Genomic DNA, 26,595 nt, shown 5'->3' on the forward strand with positions numbered 1-26,595 from the left:
TGGCGAAGGGATTTTTCCAATGCTGTATCTCTAAATCTAAAAACAACTGTCTTCTCATCATTGGTACACAAAAATGCTGGAGAAACTCAGCGGGTGCAGCAGCATCTATGGAGCGAAGGAGATAGGCAACGTTTTGGGTCGAAACCCTTCTTCAGACCCTAAAGGTACACAAAATTGCTGGAGAAACTCAGCGGGTGCAGCAGCATCTATGGAGTGAAGAAAATAGGCGACGTTTCGGGCCGAAACCCTTCTTCAGACTGATGGGGGGTGGGAGGGGAGAAGGAAGGAGAAAGGGGAGGAGGAGGAGCCCGAGGGCGGGGGGATGGGAAGAGACAGCTCGAGGGTTGAGGAAGGGGAGGAGACAGCAGGGGCTAGCAAAATTGGGAGAATTCAACATTCATGCCATCAGGATGCAAGCTGCCCAGGCGGAATATGAGGTGCTGTTCCTCCAATTTACGGTGTTGCTCACTCTGGCAATGGAGGAGACCCAGGACAGAGAGGTAGGATTGGGAATGGGAGAGGGAGTTGGAGTACTGAGCCACCGGGAGTTCAGGTAGGTTATTGCTGACTGAGCGGAGGTGTTCGGCGAAACGATCGCCCAACCTCCGCTTAGTCTCCCCGATGTAAATCAGCTGACATCTAGAGCAGCGGATGCAGTAGATGAGGTTGGAGGAGATACAGGTGAACCTTTGTCACACCTGGAACGACTGCTTGGGACCTTGAATGGAGTCGAGGGGGGAGGTGAAGGGACAGGTGTTGCATTTCTTGCGGTTGCAATGGAAAGTGCCCGGGGAGGGGGTGGTACGGGAGGGAAGGGAAGAATTGACAAGGGAGTTGCGGAGGGAGCGGTCTTTGCGAAGGCAGACATGGGGGGAGATGGGAAGATGTGGCGAGTGGTGGGGTCACGTTAGAGGTGGCGGAAATGGCTGAGGATTATGTGTTGTATTTGCCGGCTGGTGGGGTGAAAGGTGAGGACCAGGGGGACTCTGCCCTTGTTGCGAGTGCGGGGATGGGGAGAGAGAGCAGTGTTGCGGGGTATGGATGAGACCCTGGCGCGAGCCTCATCTATGGTGGCAGAGGGAAATCCACGTTCCCTGAAGAACGAGGACATTTCCGATGCCAGACCCGAAACGTTGCCTGTCTTCTCATCATTAACACAACAATTTTATGATTTCCTGCACATATAGAGCTGGGCAAATTGCACTGTTGCGAGACATCATGTAACACGACCTAGCAATCACTGTGGAATGATAAACATTCCCCACCACCCTCTTTCACATTTATTCCTGTTATCCTCAGTAGCTCCAAGCTTTACCTCGGCAGCTTTAAGATTAGCAATACAAAGAAGGTGCACTTTTATTAATCAAAGACCAAAAATGCAACTGTGAAGTATCCTGCCTGCTCCTTTGTGTCTGCCTGTTGGTATACCTCTTGTGGCACTCTGGTGAGGCAGAACATTGGTGCATGAGCTTTTTATTGCTGGAATCAATATTAGAAATGATAGGTTGGAAGAACATGGATATGTTTGACTTCTATTTAAGGAGAGGCCAAATGGGAAAGTCTACAAACCATTTCCGTCAAGACTGTTTCTGGGCTATCACCGAGCTGAATACATAAACCAACTTAACGTTGCCTACAATGTCAGTGACTGACTGGTTCGTGAAACATCTGACATTTAGGTTATAATTTTGCTCTTTGAAACTAGAATCCAGATGAGGCCATGTACATTCCAACTATTTTAAATTACTTTCACTGTCTTTTCTTGATAGGGCCATTGATAATTCTGCAGCATATATAGATTGTGGTTTGGCTGAAGTGCAGCAGAGGAGAACAGCATGAATGGAAAGCTGATGAAACAATTAAACAATTAATCATTGCCCTTTAAATTATGAATGATATTCTTCATATTTGATGCTCCCCACAGGTTATGCGAATTCAAAAGTTGCTGTTATTTCTGTTGAGAATGTTGTATAATTGCACAAATTACTTCAATAAATAACCTCTTCCTTGGAATAGATATGCTTGAAATCCAATCAAAATTGACACTTGTGCCTTGGACCAGCAATCTTTCCACTTTCATTTGATTGTACTGCTGTAGACCAGGTTGTTATTCCATGCTAAAGAGGCTACACGATTGCAAGTTATATAAAACTTGCCACTCTTTGTTTCCTGCATCTAACATTCTATTGTCAGTTTCATTTGCTGATACTGCCATTAAAAGTACTATTCTCGACATTTATTTTTTATTGTTCTGCCATCCAAATCCAGCACCCCATGTACTAGAACTTCTCCAAAGTTATAATCAAGACAGGCTGAGTGCCATCTCTTATGTTAAATGATATTATAACATTTGCATTTGCAACTTGGCTATCTAAAAATGTTATCAACTTGGAGATCTATTCAGTGTCTCTATGAGTTTTCCTTCCTAATGACTTCAATTGAAGAACAAAAATATCAGTCCAAAATATAGAAACAAGGAACTGCGGATACTAGTTTACACAAAAGGAAACAAAGTGCTGGAGTAACTCAGCAGGTCAGGCAGCATTTCTGAAGAACATGGATAAGTGACTATTCAGGTTAGGGTCCTTCTTCAGATTTCTGTTCTCTGATGAAGGAACTGACGAAGGGACCCCAACCCGAAACGTCACTTCAGCCTACAATGTCTCTGCTGAACATAATGCCTAGATAAACTTCATTCACTGCATTTCTATGTGCTTATCCAAAAGCCTCTTAAATGCCACTATTTTATCTGTATCCACCACCACCCCTGGCAACACGTTCCAGACATCCACCACCACAGTGTGCAAAACATCTACCCTGCATATCTTCTTTAAACTTTGCCCATCAGAGGTAAGATATCTTTCTTGGATTGGGACTACTGTAACCAGATTGTACACAATACCTACAAAAAACGACATTGCTCTCATGACCAAGTTACACCAATGTTTGCCCAAGATTCCATAGAAATTCGGTGCTGTGAAATGAGCAAAATGGTGCCTAACTAACACTGCTGCCTGGACCAGACTTGCGGGGTCAAGAACAAAGATAAACATGCATGCTTCTAGATTTGGAACTGACATAGGGGCAACGACGTATAAGAATAGAGATCAGGATAAGGAGGATCAAATGTGAATCTGTGACCAACTTAGAAACAGTAGTTATGTTAATCTGAATAAAGGTAACAAATTAAAATAATACAAATAATAAAATAAAATTACTTGAAACTAAGTTTACTCTCCACCAAGAGAGAAAAACTCTGCACCTTGTTTAATGCATATTAATGTTCCAGTTCACCCATTCACAGAGACTGGAAAATCAGCTCACTCCCGTCACCTGGGAATCTTCCCAAACATACCCCTGACAAATCCTTAATTGAAATCTTCCCACTCTATGCAGGATGAAGTCTAATCCGATTATTTTATACTCTTTTATATTATTCTATATTATGATATACTTTGAGACAATATAAAGGATTATGTTAAATTTTTATCCAAAATGCAACTGGAGCATTAGCCCAAGAAATGCGCAAGTGAGTCAAAAGGTGAGTCCCTGGAAGAAATGACAAGGGAGGAACAAGAGCTCACCCATCTGAGTAGACTTCTGAATCGAATTCGAGTCATTCAGTGGCGATGCAGTCCATCAGGTTAATGTCGGTGAATGAAGAGGCAGCAGACTTGAAGTTCCAGTCCTCAAGGACATCCGTACTTTCTTGGTCAGCTTTTTCTGCAAAGCAACAGATGCACAGGATGAGGAGAAATGTCCAATTGGTCATAGGTTTCTGTTTCTTTTCCCACCTGGTAAACAATTTGAGATGGTTCTGTGGCGGTGGATGAAAGAAGGAGATGGGTAAGTCTGTCTCGAACGTTTTGGGCCCGGAAAGGAGATATCCCAGTCCTGGACCACTTCAAATGGGCCCACTCACTCCACTAGTTTACCCCAAGTGAAGTGCATGCACGTTTGAAGGAGGGTCTCGACCCGAAAAGTCGCCCATTCCTTCTCTCCAGAGATGCTGCCTGTCCTCCTGAGTTGCTCCAGCATTTCTGTCTAAATGCATGCACCAATGACTGATGCTCATCTGATGTGGGAGGGCTACACATTTCAGGCTGGTCCTTGTTCAGGTTCCACCAGAACATCTCTTGATTTGGTTGCAGCTTTTTGTGTCAAACGTCAAATACTTGACATCTAAACACTGGATGTAGAAAAGAGAAGAATACACCACTGGAACTGGCCCTCCAATATACATGTCGTTCAGGACACCAATTTAAATCCCATCTCCCTATACATGGTCTATATCTTTCCATTCCCTGCCTGCTCAAGTACCTTGTCTAATTGCCCCTTATATGTTGCCATTACATCTGAGTCCACACCTCCCCTGACAGCATGTTCTTGACACCTATCACTTTCCATGTGTAAATAACACTTTCCTCGCAAATTCCCTCTCTCACTTTAAACCTATGCCATCAAGTAATTGACATATCCACCCTGGGAAAAAGACCCAGCATATTTACCCTATCTACACCTCTCATAATGTTGTATAGTTGTATCAAGTTGTCCTCCAGCCTCTGACTTTCCAGGGAAAACAATCCAAGTTTGTCCAGCCCCTCCTTAGAGCTCATTGTATTATGTAATTACAACTGAAATTTTGCGATCTTACTAAATCTTGAACAATGTAGAGAGTTTTGTGCAGTAATTTAAAACTTGATTTATTCCGCTCTCTGCAACTGTCAACCTGGACATATTGGACCCAAAGCCAGAAAAATGAATGTTAAAGAAATTCCAGACCACTTGGATCATATAGCACCACCATTGATAGTCAGAGGCCTTGCACAGGATCTCCCATGACCATGATCTTGATCCATGAGGCCTTGAGTTCCCAAACCAGCTTGAAAAACTGCTTTGTGATTCCTGACTCTATAAATCCCCAGCAGCAGGGCACTTGCTTTGGTCCCCACACCCAACTTCAACCTCATTTTTCATCATCTGTACAATCCTCGATGCAATCTCATTCCTCTCCTACTTAAGGTAAATGCCCATGAAGCCTTTATGCCCATCACCTCCCCGACCCTTACACACACCATCTAACGCATGGCACTGGGATCCCATATATGTCTTCCTTTCTCCAGTCATAATACCAGTGAGAGTACAGGTGCACATGTCTTCTCTCACAGCTCCTCAGTATCTACTCCCACCGTAATGCCTCTAATGCCTCCCTTATCGCCTTCCACCCCTTTCCTCGCCATAATATATGGCCTCTAAGATCTCATCTTACCTTCTGCCTCTTCCCTCACCACATTGCTCTCCTCCCACCATCAAATCTTTTTGGGAATACCGTCCTCGCATGATCATAGAACTGACTTTTGTTCCCTGACCTCTACTACATACATGGAACATACTCTGATTTCCCCATCACCATGCTCAGTCACCCAACAGATTCAATGCTCTCTGCAAATAAGAATGTAATTATTTGGCCTCATTGTTACCCACAACAATAAGATAGTCTTGACTCTTGACGACACTTCCTCCCACAACATTACTTAATTACAACTCGAATCCCTTGCTGGACACTATGCCACCTCCCCACCCCTTTACACCCTGACCCTGCCACCACAGACCGAGTTTACATCAGTCTGAAGGAAGGTTTTCAGCCCGAAACGTTGCCTATTTCCTTCGCTCCATAGATGCTGCTGCACCCCCTGAGTTTCTCCAGCACTTTTGTCCACCCTAATTTAGCCTTGCAGGAGCCTAAAGGGGAAATCAACCTTAGTTTAGTTTAGTTTAGTTTGTCACATGTACTGAGGCACGGTGAAAAGCTTCTTTTTGTTGCCTGCTATCTGGTCAGCGGAAAAACTCCACTTGTTTACAATCAAGTCACCCACAGTGTACTGGCACAAGAGAAAGGAAATAACATTTAGTGCAAGATAAAATCCAGTAAAGTCCAATTAAAGATAGTCTGAGTGTCTCCAGTGAGGTAGATAGATGGTATTGTATTGTATTGTATTCAAATTTATTGTCATTGTCTCAATTTGAGACAACGAAATGAAATTCCCTTACAGGCAGTATCATAAAAAAAAAATCACAAAAAAAACAAAATGGTAGGCCATGACTGCTCTGCAACTGTAAAGCTTGCTGTAGTCCTCCAGAACTAAGGTGTGTCCATTTCAAAATATCAGAGCTGAGCACCCAGACCAGGAATGCTACATGTCTGAAATATCTGTGCAAGCCTCAGACAAAACAATTAGAATACCTTTCAGCAAGCCAAGACAATGCATCACAACTTCACCCAGAATATGCAAACATCATTTACAAAGAAGTCCTGGATGTCATATTTTTCATTGAGGCACACGATGCCCGTCACTAAAATACGAAACTATTCCATTTAATTGTTTTCCACATGCATGAATTGGCAGTAAATTTCAAACAATCCTTGTTCCCTTGGTGCAAGAGCTCCGTCTCAGACTTGCCTGAATCTGCTCTTACACTGGGAACTCCATGCCAAGCATCCCAACAGTCTGAAGAAGGATGGCGACCTGAAACATCACCTATCCATGTTCTCCAGAGATGCTGCCTGACACGTTAAGTTACTCCGGCTCTTTGTGCTTTTTTTTCTAAACCAGTATCTGCAGTTCCTCGTCTCTACCGATTCCATTTGTTTCATTTGTAATCCGATTCGGAGCATTTCCTTCAATTTGGAGATTCCACCAAGCTGGTTTTTTAGTGCATTAAAAGAGCATTGTGTTTCCTCAATACTGTATTAAATAAATCAAAAAATATTACAATGTTTCACTGCACTGATCTTGTTGCCTCCCTTGAAAAGCAACAGGTTATTATAGTTTCAGCGACATTACATGAAACTCGGTTAAAATTCCTGCAACTGCCAACATGTGGCTAAGACATTGTCAGCCAGGTTTGAACTGTACAACATCACCAGCTATTCTGCCCCTGAGCCCCCCACCCCCCCTCCCCTCACCTGTATCTACCCACCACTTGCCAGACTGTGTCCCACCCCCACCTCTTTTCCAGCTTTTACCCCTTTCTAATTCCGGCTGAATTATGATATCAAAGGCGATCTAAAATGCAGTCATCGGTTGGTGATCAGCAAATTCATAGTGTGCTCTTGTAAAAAGTTAAGTAACACATAACTTCCTGACATAAAGTATGTAGTTTCATCAACTTACTCCATTTTCTGTTATTTTACCTTGCCATGTGTTAGGGTTGCCACTTAGTAGATAGCATTTAATTAGGTGAGACTGCCCTTTGCATTGACAAGTTTGTTCATTCAATGTTTCTGGATTGTGGTAGTGTTAATTTATGATCCATAAATAATCCTATACATGCAACATAATCCATCAACAAGCTTTAAGCATTCAATGTTTGCTTGCTATAGTTTCATAAGTGAAAAAGCAAGATTAAACAACTGAATTTAGAGCCATCAGCCTGGGAGGGAATTTCAATCAATGTATTCTGGCAAATGTATCCAATGCATTTGGGTTAGATCCAATGAACTGACTGAATAGATACATTTGTAATAACCATTGTTCATGTTATCAGATTATAGGGGAGGACATATAAATTCTGTACAGACCAATGATTAGATTCCTCCTTCCCCCTCTTTGTTTACTTGAATAATATCATGGGACAAGTCCTAAGTGATAGGAGATTGAATGGCTCTCATTTGTTGTAACTATAGACCAAATAAATCAGTAAGTTACATGTAGGAACAGGCTGAGCACATATATAACCATCTTTCAGCAAGTCTGAGGCAGCCTTCAATTAAATTAATGTAAGACCTTTTTGATCAATTTGAAATCCTGAAGACAAATTGCTAACAATTCGAAAATATTCTTCAAGACCTTATCAATGAGATGTAAAAAGCAACAGACTAAGAGACAGACAGAAAACAAAAAGAACTGGAATAACACAGAGGGTCAGACAGCATCTCCGGATGACTCTCCTCCCATCCGGGAAGCGCTACAGGTCTCTCCGTTGCCGGACCAGCAGGTTCAGGAACAGCTTCTTCCCTGCGGCTGTTACACTACTTGACTCTGCACCTTAGTGATTGCCAGTCACCACCCCCGGACACTCCTTCCCCCAGAAAAATTGCACTATTGCTAATGTATGTACATACAGTATATATATTTTGCTGTTCCATTATTCTCTGTTCTCTCTACTGGGTGAGATGCTAACTGCATTCCGTTGTCTCTGTACTGTACACTGCACAATGACAATAAAGATTTAATCCGAATCTGAATCTGAATCTGAATGGATAGGTGATATTTTGGGTCGGGCCGCATCTATCAGACTGATTGTGAAAGTGATTGTGATTGTAAAAGCTGGAAAGGAAGTGGGAGCAATTGCCACAGCCTGGCAATTGATGCTTGGATACAAGTGAGGGAGTGTTTGATTAGCACATGTGTGGATCAATCCAGAGATGGAAAGGAGATAAAAGGAGACAAAAAGGAGACAAGGAGACAAAAGGATGTTAAGTTTAGTTCAGAGATACAGCGCAGAAACAGACCCTTTGCCCAACAGTGATTAAATAATAATAATAATAATAATAATTTTATTTATAGAGCACTTTAAAAACAAACATAGCTGCAACAAAGTGCTGTACATCACTAATCATTGACAAAAAAGTTAACACACACCAAAAATAACAATCAAAAGAAATAGTAGGAAAAGACATGTAAAATAAAGAAACATCAAAAACACCACAAACAGAAGCAAAGCCTCAGGCATGGTCAAAAGCCAGGGAGTACAAATGCGTTTTAACACTAGATTTGAAGATGGACAGTGAGGGGGCCTGTCTGATGTGCAACGGCAGGGTGTTCCAGAGTGCCGCAGCAGCAACAGAGAAGGCTCTATCCCCTCTATCCCCTCTGATAATTAACCACACATTAACTTTACCCTACACACACCAGGGCCAATTTTACATCTATAAACCAAGCCACTTAACCTACAAACCTGTACTTCTTTGGAGCATGGGAAGGAAACTGAAGATCTCAGAGAAAACCCATGCAGGTCAAGGGGAGAACGTACAAACTCCATACAGACAGCACCCATAGTCAGGATGGAACTCAGGGCTTTGTTGTGCAAGACGGCAGTTCTACAGCTGCGCCACTGTGCCGTGTTGGTACGGAGAAAAGACATTTTAAAGTGGAGTAAAATGTAAAGCCAGGGGGAGAGATAGAGATGGAAGGAATGGTGGGGAGGGACAAGGAGGTTGGGATAATGGGAGAAAGGGTCCATATTGGAACGGAGGGAGAGGAAAAAGCAATGCGGTCTGGTGCAATCTAGCCAATAACTAATAATTATTTTGGTTTTATTCATTTTTTAAGTGCAGGTTGTAATCAAGTACAGCCATTATTTTGTAGTGAGTAGTCGCACTCTTGTTGCCCCAGAGATCTCAGGTCATTACTGCCACACTTTTGGAGATTATATCTTTCAGATGGGATGTTAAAATAAGATCTTCTTTTTCCCTCTCATTTGCATACAGATAATCCTGTTGTATTATTTTCCAGAGGATGGGAGACATTCTTCCTGATATCCTGAACAATATTGAACATCCACCAGCCATTATCCAATGATGGACACAAAATGCTGGAATAACTCAGCGGATCAAGCAGCATCTCTGGATAGACGGAATGGGTGAAGTTTCGGGTTGAGACCTTTCTTCAGACTGATCATTATCCAATCATTAGCCCCATGGCAACTCAAGGGAGATCGATGTAAGTAAAATTGGCTGCTATATTGACAACATTGCCATAGTAACTTTCTTTCAGAAGTATAGATTTGATTGTAAAGTGTTTTCAAGTTGTTTGTGGATGTGAATGCTCAATTTGGCTTTTGGCGAAATGCATTTCGTTGTCTCTGTACTGTACACTGACAATGACAATTAAAATTGAATCTGAATCTGAATCTGAATCTGAGAAGAGGCTAACATTGGCACACGACTGAAACAGCCTTCCCAAAGACTAAATTGCCTTTATTTAACAATTTGAACAAAGATTCCTGATGTGTGATAAGGAGTTATGTTTACCACTCATATGCCCAGGTGAAGGGATTTAAGATTGTCACATTCTTTGACAACACGCCTGTCATACCTTATGATGCAATCTGGGATTTTGACAAAATCACAGAAAACACTTGCAAATCGTAGACACAAAATGCGCTCTAAATTTACAAAGAGACTGTGTGACCTGGAGAGTATTTTGCAGCCCTGGAGCAGATGTCCTGTGTGGGACCTAGCTATTAAAACTAAGAAGTTAATGGATGCAAGGGGTCTTTGCGTTAGAGGCATGTTTCTGAAGTCAGGTCAGATATGCCTGTCCAGCTGCAGGCTTCAAATCAGCTGTCAGAGTCGGTCGGAACCCTCAATTACACTCATTCAATCATTTTTGCTTTATAACTGAAGACTCCGTGCTGAATATCTAAACTACCATTAGCCTTAATGAAGCGATCAGTCTTTTTCACGCCAGATTAATTGTTAAAATACAGGACAATAGGAGAAACATGGATTAGTTTCAGGGCAAATGGTTGGTACCTATGGTGCCTTGACATTGTAGCCCCTGGCAGTGATTGGACTAAAGGTTAAATTACAGGATGAGATGAAAGAATTCTTTTTAACCCTCCGCTCTCTCGAGATTTCTCATGGTGCTTGGAACAAACTGTTATCTCAGAGCAGCATCAGATTACGACAAGTACAGGCAAATCCCCCCAGTCCCTGATGTATGAAGGAATTATTGGACTACACTTCACAAAGAGTAATAAACCACTTTAAACAGAACTTTATCGCTGAGGTCAGAAGCCTTGCACAGCCCCTCTGTGCACTGATCGTTTCTGGTAGTTTAGTTTAGTGCAGAGATACAGTGCGGAAACAGGCCTTTCAGCCTACCGAGTCCCCGCCGCCCAGCACATTAACGCTATCCTACGCTAATGCCAATGTTTACATTCATACCAAACCAATTAACAGACAAACCTGTACGTCTTTGGAGTGCGGGAGGAAACCGAAGATCTCGGTGAAAACCCATGCAGGTCAAGGGGAGAACATACAAACTCTACAGACAGCACCCATAGTCAGGATCAAACCCGGGTCTCTGATGCAGTAAGCGCTATAAGGTAGCAACTCTACTGCTGCGCCACCGTGCAAATTCTGAATGGGGAGAAGGTGAACTGAAATGGAAAGTAGTTATAAATATTATCAGTGCTTGTGAAAAATTCTAGCTGGCAATGAACATACTATTTGACACATTACCTCTAATGTGTAGATGTACTCAATGTGTTGAGTGTGTACATCTACACTATGTCAATGTGGACGTACTATATAAACGCACATCTACATCAACATTCATCAATGTAGGTGTCATATATTGAGTTGAATATTACATTACATGGATGTTAAAGTGCAGACTAAATGTCCAGGAAGAAACTACAGATGCTGGTTTATACCGAAGATAGACACCAAATGCTGGAATAACTCAGGTCAGGCAGATTTCTGAAGAAAAAGAATAGATGATGTTTCGGGTCGGAACTCTTCTTCAGTGTTAAAGTGCAGAATTAGGGTATTGGGACTTTTTAGTCTATGTCATAACTTATGCTCTTTACAAGCTTTCTCCCTCCCTCGACAATTACCTTATCTGGATTAGCAAAGTTACATTACAGTTTCCTCCACCAGAATTATAATAATGATAGAAGACATCTGAACTCAACAAGATCTGTGTCTTTGTAGTTACTTTCAACTGGATGTCATAGAAATATAGAAAATAGGTGCAGGAGTAGGCCATTCGGCCCTTCGAGCCAGCACCACCATTCAATATGATCATGGCTGATCATCCAGAATCAGTACCCCGTTCCTGCTTTTTCCCCATATCCCTTGGTTCCCTTAGCCCTAAGAGCTAAATCCAACTCTCTCTTGAAAACATCCAGTGAATCTGCCTCCACTGCCTTCTGTGGCAGAGAAATGCACAGATTCAAAACTCTCTGGGTGAAACAGTTTTTCATCATCTCAGTCCTAAATGGCCTAACCCTTATTCTTAAACTGTGACTCCTGGTTCTAGACTTCACCATCATGGGGAACATTTTTCCTGCATCTAGCCAGTTAAATTCCTTAAGAATTGTACATGTTTCTATGAGATACCCTCTCATCCTAAATTCCAGTGAATACAAACCCAGTCAACCCATTCTTTCATCATATGCCAGTCCCGCCATACCGGGAATTGATCTGGTGAACCTATGCTGCACTCCCTCAATAACAAGAATGTCCTTCCCCAAATTAGGAGAGCAAAACTGCACATAATACTCCAGGTGGGCTCCCATGACCCTGTACAACTGCAGTAGGATCTCCTTGTTCCTAAATTCAAATCGGCTTGCAAAGAAGGCCAACATGCCATTAACTTTCTTCACTGCCTGCTGTGCCTGCATGCTTACTTTCAGTGACTGATGTACAAGGACATCCAGGTCTTGTTGAACCTCCCATTTTCCCCAATCTGACACAATTCAGATAATAATCTGCCTTCCTGTTCTTGCCACCAAATAACCTCACATTCATCCACATGATATTGCAACTGCCATGCATCTGTCCACTCACCCAACTTATCCAAGTCATCCTGCAGCCTCATAGCATCCTCCTCACTGCCACCCAGCTTTGTGTCATCCACAAACTTGGACATGTTACATGTAATTCCCTCATCTAAATTGTTAATATATAATGTAAATAACTGGGGTCCCAGCACCGAGCCTTGCGGCATCCCACTAGTCACTGCCTGTCATTCTGAAAAGGACCTGTTAATTCCTACTCTTTGCTTCCTGTCTGCCAACCAGTTCTCTATCCATGTCAATACCCTATCACCAATACCATGGGATTTAGTTTTGCACACTAATCTCTTGCGTGGGACTTTGTCAAAGGCTTTTTGAAAGTCCAGACGCACGGGAGACGGTTTAGTCGCCGAATATCTGATCATGGAGCAGGTAGCACGGGATTACATGGTACCCATGGTGGGAGAAACTCCCCCCGACTTGACTATTTGATCTGCAATGCCCTTAGCTGGGCACACACAATCAAAGATTTGGATCCAATTCAAATTATATTTTCAAGTAATTTCAAATTGCCAGAGTATTAAATAAATGAGCACTAATGAAGGTGCACCATTCAAACTGTTTTACTTTCTTGCTGAGCTTGTCATGTAAATTGGGAAACATTTTGGGAATTGCACATTCAACTCGTAACATTCCATTTTTGTCTGTGAATAACAAAATGTAAAAAGAAACAGAACCAATTTGTGCTTAACAGGTCCATGCGGATTGCATAGGCAACATCATTGTTAGTTTTAAACATTTAAAAGGTACATATGTTACCGGTATTTCAAGTTACTCGTTCTCCCTGTGCTCCTTTAAATTTCCTTGTGATCCACCCCTCTGGAGAAAAGGAATGGGTGACGTTTTAGATCAAGACCCTTCTTCAGACTCCGTTTCGTGTTGAGATTCTTCTTCAGACTGAAGAAGGGGCTCGACCCGAGAAATCGATAGACCACAAGCCAATTTTGTTTGGGTCAACTGTGGAGCTTCATACGCCTGGGTGTTAACACGTCAGGTAACTTGTCCTGGACCCAGTATATAGATATCATCAGGAAGAAGGGGCACCCATACCACAACTTTTTTGGAAGTTTAAAAAGATATGTCATTGAGTACCGTGTAACACCTCAAATTGGTTATACAGAGAAAGTAAAACGAAAAATCATGTTGAATAAAAACAGAAAATGCTGGAAATATTCAACAAGGCAGGCAGCAACTGTGAAAAGAGAAACAAATGTTTCAGGTTGAAGATTTTTCGAGTTGTCCATGTTAAATATGTGCAGCTTCTATTCGGGAAACAAGTCTGTTTTTATTTAAAGTTGAGTGGGAGAGAATACATTTGCTGCCCTCTGGTGGTCTAAGTGGAACACTGCTCTTTGAATCGCAATACTCAGTATCAGTATCAAAAACTCCACCCATAAATGGAGCTCATGTCTCTGCCAATAAACTGCATAGCAACACTAAGAGATAGCACTTGAGATCACCTCTCTACAATGCAAACATTTATTTGACAAATTGGAAAAGCCAGAATTTCTCAGTTGTCACACACAGGTAATCTTGGAGAGTGCAGAGCATTTCTGATTTCTACTTTCATTTGTGTACTTAACTGAGTAGGAATCTGCATTTCAGGAGCCTTCCAAGTAAATCCAATCACCCATTTCATTACTGTCCATGGCAGTTGTTTGAAACCAAACCAAGCTTTTCGTAAGCTTAGCTCACCTCAGCATCAAATGTAGTCGCACGGGTTTAAAGGTGGCACCGTGGTGCAAAGAGTGGCACAGTAGCGCAGCAGTAGAGTAATGCCCCTGTCCCACTTAGGAAACCTGAACGGAAACCTCTGGAGACTTTGTGCCCCACCCAAGGTTTATGTGCGGTTCCCGGAGGTGCCCGGAGGTTTTTGTCAGTCTCCCTTACTGCTTCCACTACCTCCAACCTCCGGCAACCACCTGCAACCTCCGGGAACCGCACGGGAACCTTGGGGGTGGCGCAAAGTCTCCAGAGGTTTCCGTTCCGGCTTCCTAAGTGGGACAGGGGCATTATTGCCTTACAGCCACAGAGAACCGGGTTCAATCCTGACAATGGGTGCTATATGTTCGTTCTCCCTGGAACGCGTGGGTTTTCCCCGGGAGCTCCGGTTTCCACCCACAGTCCAAAGACATACGTGTTTGTAGGTTAATTGGATTCGGTAAAATTATAAATTGTCCCTAGTGTGTAGAATAGTGCTAGTGTACAGGGTGATCACTGGTTAGCGTGGATTTGGTGCGCCGAAGGACCTATTTCCATGCTGTATCTCTAAAGTCTAAAGACCAACATGTGAACCAATACCAGTACTGCCACCATGATAATATTATCTGATTACACTCTGGCCTGCTGTATCTAAAGCTGACTATATGAACACCTTGTAGTGCGTGGGTCTCAAAATGAGGCAAGTAGTCTGAAGTTTGAGAAGCACTTTACTTTAATTCCTCCCGGTTCAGGGGAAGACGAAACCAGGTTAAGATGGCACCCAAACCCTGCCTTTTATACCCTCCGGCTAAGGACCGCCTCCGGACTGCACCACTCCTGTGCCGAGGGGTTCGGCAGTATAATGGCACGACCCTTAGGAGCCGCCACAGGACCCCCCCCCAGAACCAGAGGCACAAAACGCACCGGCGGGCGCACGACCCGGCCGGCCCGCGTGCGGAAGTCAGCAGATCCCGGGGCTTGCGGGGGCGTAGGTGGAGGGACAGGTCGAGGGACCGGCGGGAGGACAGGTGGAGGGACAGGTGGAGGGAGTCGTGAGGGGGGGGCGCCCTCGGGGCCGAGGTTGAGCAACCAGCACCGGCTGGTCAATGTCCAGGTGCGCCGGCTTTAAACGGTCAATCGACACGGCCTCCGGCCGGCCCCCCAAAGCGAGCAATCCAGTGCGCGGACAACGCACGAGCACACGTAGCCGATGAGGTGTCAGCCAACGGAATGGCCTCCGGCCACCGCGTGAAGCGGTCCACCATGGTCAAAAGGTGGGTGATGCCCCTGGACGGTGGAAGGGGCCCCACAATGTCCACGTGGAGATGGTTGAACCGCCGGTGAGGTAGACCGAACTCCTGGAGAGGTGCGCGGACATGGCGCTGGATTTTTGCCGTCTGGCACGGGATGCAGGTGCGAGCCCAATGGGCAACTTGCTTGCGCAGACCGTGCCACATGAAGCGAGCTGCCACCAGTGCCGTTGTCGCCCGGATTGATGGGTGAGCCAGTCCGTGGATGACCTCGAACACTCTCCGGCGCCAGGTGGCAGGGACGATGGGGCGCGGCTGACCGGACGACACATCGCACAGGATCGTCACAACCCCAGGACCGAGAGGGACATCCTCAAGACGGAGTCCGGAGATGGCAGTCCGGTAGGCGGGCACCTCGTCGTCCGTGAGCTGTGCCGCCGCCAGAGCAGAATAGTCCAATCCGGGCGCCACCTCGAACACGGCATTTATAGCAGGGCCGGACAATGCGTCGGCCACCCAGTTCTCTTTCCCCTTGACGTAGCGGATGGCTGTGGTGTACTCGGAGATGTAAGCTAACTGCCGCTGCTGACGTGCGGACCAGGGGTCGGAAACCTTCTGCAGGGCGAAAGTGAGCGGCTTATGGTCGGTGTAGGCGGTGAACGGGCGGCCCTCCAGGAAGTAACGAAAATAGCGCACAGCCAGGTACAGAGCCAGGAGCTCACGATCGAACGCACTGTACTTGGTCTGCGCGCGGTTGAGGTGCCGACTGAAGAAGGCCAGAGGCCGCCAAACTCCGCCTGTCAGCTGCTCCAGTACAGCACCAACTGCCGACTCCGAGGCGTCCACAGTGAGAGCAGTCGGGACATCTTCCCGCGGGTGCACCAGCAGCACGGCCCGAGCAAGGGCCTCCTTCACGCCGTCGAAAGCTGCCTCCGCCTCGTGGGTCCACTCAACGCTCTTCTGCTGCCCACCCGCCAGAAGTTGATACAGGGGCCGCATGATGTGGGCCGCGGATGGCACGAAACGATGGTAGAATGCCACCATGCCGACAAATTCCTGCAGGCCACGCACCGTGCGTGGGCGGGGAAACCGACGGATGGCGTCAACCCTGTCAGGCAGGGGAACCGCGCCTTGCGCAGTCACGCGGTGGCCGAGAAAGTCAATTTCGTTGACCCAAAACGGCACTTGTCCAGGTTGATGGCCAAACCATGCTCACTGAGCCGCTGACAGAGCTGTCGAAGGTGAGCGCAGTGTTCCTGCTGCGAGCGGCTGGCCACCAGGATGTCGTCCAGGTACACGAACACGAATTCGAGGTCACGACACACCCCGTCCATGAGGCGCTGAAAGGCCTGTGCAGCGTTTTTGAGACCGAACGGCATCCGAGTAAACTCGTAAAGCCCGAATGGCGTGATGATCGCCGTCTTGGGTACGTCATCCGGGTGAACCGGGATCTGATTATAACCCCGCACCAGATCCACTTTTGAAAAAAATGTGGCCCCAGCCAAATGGGCCGTGAAGTCCTGGATGTGGGGTACGGGGTATCGATCGGCTGTTGTTGCAGCGTTCAGCCGTCGGTAATCCCCACAAGGTCGCCAGCCCCCGCTTGACTTAGGGACCATGTGGAGTGGGGACGCCCAAGGGCTGCTCGAAGGGCGGACGATCCCCAAGGCCTCCATCGTGCGGAATTCCCGCCGTGCCAGACGCAGTTTATCTGGTGGCAGTCGTCGTGCTCGTGCATGGAGGGGTGGGCCGGTAGTCGGGATATAATGTACAACTCCGTGGCTGGGGGTTGCTGAATGAAACTGCGGAGTGAGAATGTCCGGGAACGCAGCCAAGATCCGTGCGAATCGGGAGTCCACGGACGCCAGTGGCCGTCCCACCGGTTGACACAAGCGCAACGTGATCAGCTCCATTGTAGTGGCGTTGACCAAACGCTGATGCCCGACGTCCACCATGAGGGAATGCGTCCGGAGAAAATCGGCCCCGAGCAATGGTTGGGAGACATCGGCAACGGTGAAGTTCCATGAAAAATGGCAGGAGCCGAGCACGATGGGAACCATGCGCAGTCCATATGTGCGGATGGGGCTGCCAGTCGCCGCGGTGAGGACGGGCCCCCGCTTATCAGAACGAATGTCGGCCAGCGAAGGGGGCAGGACGCTGAGCTCCGCTCCTGTATCCACGAGGAAGCGGGTCCCGGAGCGCCGATCCCAAGCGAAAAGGCGGTGAATTTGGCCGGCCACCGCGGGGACTATTGGCAGCCGGCCCAGGCGTTTCCCGGGAACGTGCATGGCTGGCGGCATTGTCGTGCTGCAGCACCCCAGCGCTGATGGAAATAGCACCAGCTCCTTGTGTTGGTGCTATTTGGAGCTTGCCTGCCCCTGCTGGTGGTGCCTGCAGCTTGCTGGCGCTGGACTGCAGGTGCAGTACCCCTCACTGCCGCTGGGGGTAATCGTGCGGGCCGTCGGGCTGGAGCTGTCACTCTTTCCACAGCTCCCCCGCCCCACCGGAGGAAATCGGGAGCTGCTGGGGTGACGTCATCGGCGTGCCTGCCGACGGCCAGCGCGTTGACGTCATCGGCGTGCCTGCCGACGGCCAGCGCGTTGACGTCATCCGGGCGCGTCGACCTCAGCGCGACCTCGTCTCTGCTGACGCCCAGCGCGCTGACGTCATCAGGGCGCGCCAACCACATGGCGTCGGCGCGCCTCCCGAGGGCCCGAAGGTCGGCAAACGAGGCGTCGGTGAGTTGCAATCGAATGTAGGCCGGCAGCAGATGCAGGTAAGTGTACTCGAACAACAGGCACGGCGTGTGCCCGTCTAATAACGCCACCATTTCCTTTAGGAGGGTAGATGGCCGCCGGTCGCCCAGGCCACCCATATGCAGGATCCTACCTGCCCGCTCCATCCTACTTAGTCCGTAAATTTGGAGCAGGAGCTGTTTCAGGCCGAGGTATTTATCATTGTCCGGGGGGGCTGCGAGGAAGTCCGATACTTCTTCCACCGCATCCTGGTCGAGGGCTCCCACCAGGTAATAGAAGCGGGTGGCATCGACCGTGATGCCCCGCAGGTTGAACTGGGCCTCCGCCTGCTGGAACCAGATGAGCGGCCGTGTGGTCCAGAAGCTGGGCAGTTTTACGGAGACCGCGTCCAGAGACAGGGTCGGGCTGGCGTGTGAGGAGGTAGGGCTTTGTTCTGTCTCCATCATGATGCCAATGGAGCGTCGGGGGTCACCAATGTAGTGCGTGGGTCTCAAAATGAGGCAAGTAGTCTGAAGTTTGAGAAGCACTTTACTTTAATTCCTCCCGGTTCAGGGGAAGACGAAACCAGGTTAAGATGGCACCCAAACCCTGCCTTTTATACCCTCCGGCTAAGGACCGCCTCCGGACTGCGCCACTCCTGTGCCGAGGGGTTCGGCAGTATAATGGCACGACCCTTAGGAGCCGCCACAACCTCTGTGATTATTCATTCTTTTAAAAACAAAACTGAGATCACCTAAAACACAATGTGCTGGAGGAACTCTGCAGGTCAGGCAGCACCTGGGGAGGGAATAGACAGGTGGTGTGTCAAGTTGGGACACTTCTTCAATCTGAAAATCAGTTGTTCCAAAATCACCCGAAATGTCGGGTATTCATTCCCTCTCATGGGAAGAAGAACACAAATGCAATAGAAATGTGATTTTCATTTCTTTCACATTTGGAAAGAAATATGTTTCTACTGTTATCAGAAACCTATCACTGAAACGTTGCTGGGCAGTAATCAGTTAGCTCGCTTTCACAATGATGTGTAAAAGTCGGGGAATGTTGAAGTTTGCACCAAATCTTTTTCCCTCCCTGAGCTTTGTAACGTGTTGATTTCTCTTTCATTTTACAATTACATCTTAAATGTTATCAATGCTTTAATCAGAACTGCATATGTGGTAAACATGGTCTGAGTCGATTATTGTACAATTACATGTAAATTACTTCTGAGAAAAACAATAACCAGAATTTGATGGACTGTTGGATTCTCCAGGCATGCACCGTCAGCTATTCAGTAAATGGTTAGACATTTAGTTGATTCTTTAAACTTTATTCTTTCTCACTTAAACTGATAATAGACTACTTGCAATGTTGGACATTCAGCATTTATAACTACATTTTTCTGCATGGAAGGAGATAACTCGCCAGCAGGCCCAGCCTGTGCCAACTCAGTGCCAGAGTTGTCTGCTCCAATCATAACTTCCTTCGAGTACCTTGGATCCTTGAATATATTATTTTCTTCTCAAAGCACCGAAAAACAGAATACAGTTAATGGACATCTAGAGTTCAGCTCATCAGGGAAGTGAGGATAATCTCACAAACATGGTTCAAATAAAATTTCTGTCCTATTACTTCCTCCGAGCATCACCTCTTTATGATGAATTGCAACTCCATTCCCATCAAAGACCCTTGGTGGGGAATACTAAGATTGGCTCCATCAGATGATTGTGCAATTAATTTACTTTAGTGAATTAATGATAAGTTTAGTGATAAGGCTCGGAAACAGGCCCTTCAGCCCACTGAGTCCGCACCGACCCACGATCCCTGCACATCAACAGTATCCCATACACACTAGGGACAATTTACACTTACACCGAGCCAATTAACCTACAAACCTGTACGTCTTTGGAGTGTGGGAGGAAACCGAAGCTCTCGCAAGAAACCCATGCAGTCACGGGGAGAACGTACAAACTCCGTACAGAACAGCACCCATAATTGTAATCGAACCCTGATCTCCGGCGCTGCAAGCGCTGTAAGGCAGCAACTCTACCGTTCTGCCACCATGCCGCCCCTAAGAGTTTCTATTTCCAGGAGATGAGGATTCATGGGCACCATATCATCATCTAATTCCTTAAATATTGTGGTTGATTTCACTTAAGTCTGGTGAAATTTGGGACCCTGTGGGTTGAATGGGGGTATGGTGGAGTTTTCATTACAAGCTATGGGAAGACTTGGATCTGCATTTGATTGCTTACTTACAAATTCATAGGGGGATTTAAGACAGGGCTGGGCATGGCTGGTGCTTCTGGTTTGCAGAGAAAAGAGGGTTCCCGACCCAAACCCTCACCCATCCAATCTGAGGAAGGGTCCCAACCTAAAACGTCACCTATCCATGTCTCCAGAGATGCTGCCTGACCTGCTGAGTTACCCAACACTTAGTGTTTTTTGTTCAGGTGGAATAACTTTAGTTGACGCAGTTGCGGGCAACAGAAGGATGAGGAACAATCTGTCCTCCAGAGTTGATTCTGAATGTCCCTCCTTGTCTGCTCACTTCCAGCAGGACATCTAGATTTTGATCCAGGAATCTTTGTGCCCAACAGCTCATTCTTGAAAATCCCGTGTCTGTCAATGCATTTAAATTAATCATTGGAAGTAGCTGGGTGGAACGGATCAGGTTACTGTGTGAACCTTATTCCTTATCAGTATTTGAGTATTAAACTTGCAGGCATATCTAACAGGCATCTTCCAATTATGGTTAACTGGAAGCAGGGTCAACATTGCAATCTAATAACAAACAGAATTTTCTTAAAAACACTGCACTCTCCTAATGGCTATCTTTAGTTGGACATCAAATTCCTCCAAGCTTGAGCTTGCATAGAAACATAGAAAATAGGTGCAGGAGTAGGCCATTCAGCCTTTTGAGTCAGCACAGCCATTCAATATGATCATGGGTGACCATCCAAAATCAGTACCCCCTTCCTGCTTTTTCCCCATATCCCTTGATTCCGTTAGCCCTCTCTCTCTTGAAAACATCCAGTGAAATGGCCTCCGCAGCCTTCTGTGGCAGAAAATTCCACAGATTCACAATTCTCTAGGTGCATTTTTTTTCTCCTCATCTCAGTCCTAAATGGCCTACCACTTATTTTTAAATCGAGACCCCTGGTTCTGGACTCCCCCAACATCGGGAACAATTTTCCTGCATCTAGCCTTTCCAATCCCTTAAGAATTTTATATGTTTCTATAAGATTCCCTCTCATCATTCTAAATTCCAATGAATATAAGCCCTGCAAATTCATTCTTTCATCATATGTCAGTCCCGCCATCCCGGGAATTAATCTGGTGAACCTAGGCTGTCCTCCCTCAATAGCAAGAATGTCCTTCCTCAAATTAGGAGACCAAAACTGCACACAATACTCCAGGTGCGGTCTCACCAGGGCCCTGTACAACTGCATTAAGACCTCCTTGCTCCTATATTCAAATCCTCTCGATATGAAGGCCAACATGCCATTTGCTTTCTTCACTGCATGATGTACCTGTGCCTGGACCCGATGGAATACCTGGTCGAGTTCTCAAAACCTGTACAGACCAACTGGCTGGAGCTTTTGCAGACCTATTCAACCTCTCAATACTGAGGTCTGAGGTTCCTACCTGCTTTAAGAGGTCATCAATAATACCAGTACCCAAGAAGAGTAAGGTGATATGCCTCAATGACTATCGACCAGTGACAATAACGCCTGTGGTGATGAAGTGCTTGAGAGGTTGGTTATGGTGCAAATCAACTCCTACCTCGACAAGAGCATCGACCAACTACAGTTTGCCTATTGTCACGACAGGTCAATGGAAGAGGCAATCTCATTGGCTCTCCACACCGCATTGGACCACTTGGACAATAAAAATACTTACGCCGGGCTGTTATTTATAAACTACAGCTCGGCGTTCAATACCATCATCCTCTCCATCCTCACTGATGGCCCCCGGTGGGGGACCCTCTATGCAGGGATTCTCCCCATCTACATTGGGGACCTGGGGTGGAGGGTATTGCATCGAGGAGTTCCCTGCAACCTGTTTCTCTCGCGGTTCACAGACTCGCCAGCCGCCTGCCACTTTTGCGGGCTGGAAGAGTCTGTGTACCACGTGTACATGGAGTGCGTGAGGCTGCAGCCACTGTTTGAATATCTAAAGGGGCTGCTCCTTGCCTTCTGGCTGCATTTTTCACCCACCATCCTCATCTTTGGACACCCTGTGCGTAGGGGAGAGGGTAGGGCTGAAGATGTCCTGGTTGGGTTGCTCCTGGGCCTGGACAAGCTGGCCATCCGCGAGTCACGGCGCCAGGCGACGGAGGGCTCTACCCGAGCCGGCTGCATGCCCCTTTTCTGGAGTTACGTCCGTGCCCGGGTGGGATTAGAAAGGGAATACGCCCTGTCTGTGGGCACCCTGAGGGAGTTCCGGGACCGCTGGGCTCTGCAGGGTGTTGAATGTATCCTCAATAAGAATTGTATCATAATTGTATAATAGTTTACTATGGATATATGTTTGTATTGTATTATGGTTGTGGGCTCTGGCTTGTTTTATTGTAGTGTAAATATTATTTTTTAATAATTGAATAAATTTTTTGATTTAAAAAAAAAAAAATTAACATTTTTTTTTTTTAAAGCTGGTTACCAAATTCACGGAACTGTGTCTGAGCATCCCTCTGCAATTGGATCCTCGACTTCCTCGTCCACAGACCACAGTCTGTTCGAATTGGCAAAAATACTTCTTCCTCATTAACAATCAATATGGGAACACCTCAAGGCTGTGTGCTCAGCCTCCTGCTCTACTCACTCTATACTCATGACTGTGTAGCCGGACACAGTGCGAACTCCATCTTCATCTTCGCTGATGACACCACTGTTGTTGGACGAATTACTGAAGGTGGTGAGTCAGAGTGAGTAGAAGTGAGATTGACCGATTGACCAAATAGCGGCAGCACAACAACCTGGCTCTCAATATCAGTAAAACCAATGAACTGGTTGTGGACTTTGGAAGAGGAAAGATGAGGACCCACAATCCTGTTTATAATCATGGGACGATGGTGGAGAGAGTCAAAAACTTCAAATTCCTGGGCGTGCATATTTCCCAAGATCTTTCCCTGGACCCCGCACGCTGATGCAATTATAAATGAAGCACATCAACGCCTCTACTTCCTGAGAAGATTACGGAGATTCAGTATGTCAAAGAGGATTCTCTTGAACTTCTACAGGTGTACAGTAGAGAGCATATGTAGAGAGCATATTGATTGGGTGCATCACAACCTGGTTCGAATGCCCAGGAGCGAAGAAAACTCCAAAAAGTTGTGAACACTGCCTAGTCCATCACCGGCTTTGACCTCCGCACCGTCGAAGGGATTTATTGGAGTCGCTGCCTCAAAAAGGCAGCCAGCCTCATCAGAGACCCACACCATCCTGGCCACACACTCATTTCACCCCGTTCTTCCCAACACCCCTGACACATGTACTACTCAAGAATTAGTAATAAAAATATTCACTGACTTGGCCTCCACAGCCGTCTGTGACAAAGAATTCCTTAGATTCACTACCCTCTGACTAAAGAAATTCCTCCTCATCTCCTTCCTAAAAGAACATCCTTTAAATGTCTAGTCCTGGTCTATGATCCAACAGCTAGTAATGTTACATTGATCTCTGACTGAAATAACTTATCATGCTGCAGAGCACAGCCAACTGCAACATTGCCCGAGTCAGAAAGTGATGTGAGCGATGTCGCCAAATTTCACACAAAATATATAGTTCCTCATCAATGGCTGAAAAGGTGGAGGGTTAAAAGACATGAACTGCAAAAATAATAGGACCCATTGTATTTGTGTACAGCTCAGCAAAGCCTGTCAGCAATGGTGTTGGTCGTTCGTATGTCGTTCAGTAATGGCGCCACGCTTGACCACCCACACCCATCGCACTTGCTTCTGAGGAATGTTAACGCAGGTCATTGTATTCGTTGCATTTTAACAGGTCGACTTCCAATAGTGAATCTCTATTGTAAGTGCTCGAATTAATACACAGCTCAGTTGCAATAAATCACAAAGCACAATGAAAAAGTCGGCAAAAATTCAAAACTTGTTACCTTCACTGCCTTGGTATGGCATGGCATTTTGCCCATTCAAAATCAAAGAATATATTCTGCAATAACTCTGTCCAGTAGAGACTGATTTATTTAAAATTAAAAAAAAGTTAACTCCTAATCTGCATGTTTCATTCTTGGGTCAGTTCTGTTTAATGCTTTATTTAAAATAAAATTGACAAGCCAGCTGCACGGGTGGGCCAGTGGCATTGTAGAATGTTGATGCTTGGAGGTTCAAGGAAGTTAATGTGATTGAATGAGCCCTGGATAAATTATTTTGTTGGAAATGGCCATTGCCTGATTATTGTGTGGCACCTTTTTTTTACTTGCCACATATCTGCCCAGGATAACTGTTGTCCAGATCTTGCTGCATATGAATATGGACTACTTTTTTTATCGAGGAATTGTGACTAATTATAGTTCAATCATCAGAGGACATTCACACTATTGACCTTGTGGAGGGTAAATAGTAATTGACAGAAACACTAATGATGGCTGTCTTGCCGAACCTTGGGTGTGACGTTATGAGACTGGGATGACCTACTTCCAAAATACATATATCATTTCCTTTGTGTTAGTGATGAGTAACCATAGAATCTTGATGCCCACTGACCTCAGGGATCATTGCAGCCACACTCAATCAAGCATTGCCCTGATGTCTATGGCATCTTTGGTTTGGAGTTCAGCTCCTTTAAAAGCTATGAAGATACCTTCAAACCTAGAAATGAAACTTGCTGAAATGATACAGAAGGGTAAATTCCACAATACATATAGTTTGCTTTAAGTCTTAGACTTATTAATGACAAGACGTTTTCGGGTGGCACAGAGGAGTAGCGGTAGACGTGCTGCCTTACAGCGCAAGAGATCCGCATCCAATCCTGACTATGGGCGCTGTCTGCAGAGAGTTTGTACGCTCTCTCTGTGACCACGTGGGTTTTCTCTTGGTGCTCCGGTTTCCTCCCACACTCCAAAGACATATAGTAGGTATGTTGTAAAACTTACCTTCAGCGGCGCTGCAGTTCTGCCACTGCCCGTGTGCGCGACTTTGGCGCCTTTGAGAGGGGGGCGGGTTTGAAATGTGATTTTTCTTCAGCCTGTTCAAATCGATCTCTGTCAGGCTGTCTAGTTGCTAAAGAAAAATCGCTTCGACTGCCGTTTTATTAAGTTTATTAAAATTAGCGCTGGATATTTAATTGGTGGAGTAAAATTAAAATCATCTTCAAAGGCCTTCAACGTCGACAACGGGACGGATCTCACGTAGGGGACAAGGCAGGGTATGCCATTTATTTTTTCATATAAACTTGCTTCTTGGGATGCCTTTAATCAAAATTTCACATTGCGAAAATGTAATTATGTAAATATACGAACCGGCAGTATTTTTCCTGCCGATATGGGGTTTAAATTCACTGCAACCGCAACATTCCAAACCAGTGTATTCCACAAAATCCCACTCGCAAGATGATTTAAATGCCCATTCATTTACAGGAATTAAACACTAAATTCCTTCCATTTGGCCTATAAATTCATGACAATGAGATTTAAAAATCATGTTATATTGTGAATTCTTGTGTGAATGAAATTTGGACACTTAGGCTTTTTAAAAATGTTAACCTTTTCTTAAGAAATGGATAGATGTTTAGATCTAGTAATTGAATTTTGTAATTAGCTACAATTGGGTAACTAACTAAATATATGCTTTAATTTCAGGTCATCCAAGTAAGATTGTTTCATATTTGTTTCAGAATGCTTCAATCTATAATAACTGAAAATGTCATTCAGTTCTCTTAATTTTTAAGAAATGTATGGGCTTTTGATTGTTCTTAATCTCAGCTTTTGTGTTAAGTCAATGGAAAAGCAATAGGGACCAAGATGCTAATTTCCGAGTATGAAAATGGCCATAACTTATTTAATACTGAAGATATGAAAGTGAATTAGGTGTCAAATTAAACTAATTTTTATGCTTTATCTGATGGGATAAATTGCAGGCTTGATTTTTTAAATCTCAAAATGTTGTAACATTGCTACATACAGGTTTGTAGATTAATTGACTTTGGTAAAAATTGTAAATTGGCCTAGTGTGTAGAATAGTGTTACGGTGCTGAGTCGAACAGCTTGTTTCCACACTGTATCTCTAAAGTCTAACGTCTAAAACATTGGTTAATGATGCTTGACCATAAGATGGACCGTCACTTCAGACTCTATAT

The 26,595-nt window shown here is 45.4% G+C and overlaps 1 protein-coding gene across 1 annotated transcript in view; it reads right to left on the minus strand.

Moving 5' to 3' along the window:
* LOC129703568 (uncharacterized) overlaps window positions 1–26,595 on the minus strand; it is a 134,065-nt gene that overhangs the window by 42,325 nt on the left and 65,145 nt on the right. The window contains exon 6 of the mRNA XM_055646160.1: window positions 3,585–3,723. Coding sequence (XP_055502135.1) covers window positions 3,617–3,723 — 107 coding nt within the window. The 3' untranslated portion in view covers window positions 3,585–3,616. The remainder of the gene's footprint in view (window positions 1–3,584; window positions 3,724–26,595) is intronic.

Source organism: Leucoraja erinacea, chromosome 1 (assembly GCF_028641065.1).
Source record: "Leucoraja erinacea ecotype New England chromosome 1, Leri_hhj_1, whole genome shotgun sequence".
Classification (NCBI taxonomy): Eukaryota; Metazoa; Chordata; class Chondrichthyes; order Rajiformes; family Rajidae; genus Leucoraja; species Leucoraja erinaceus.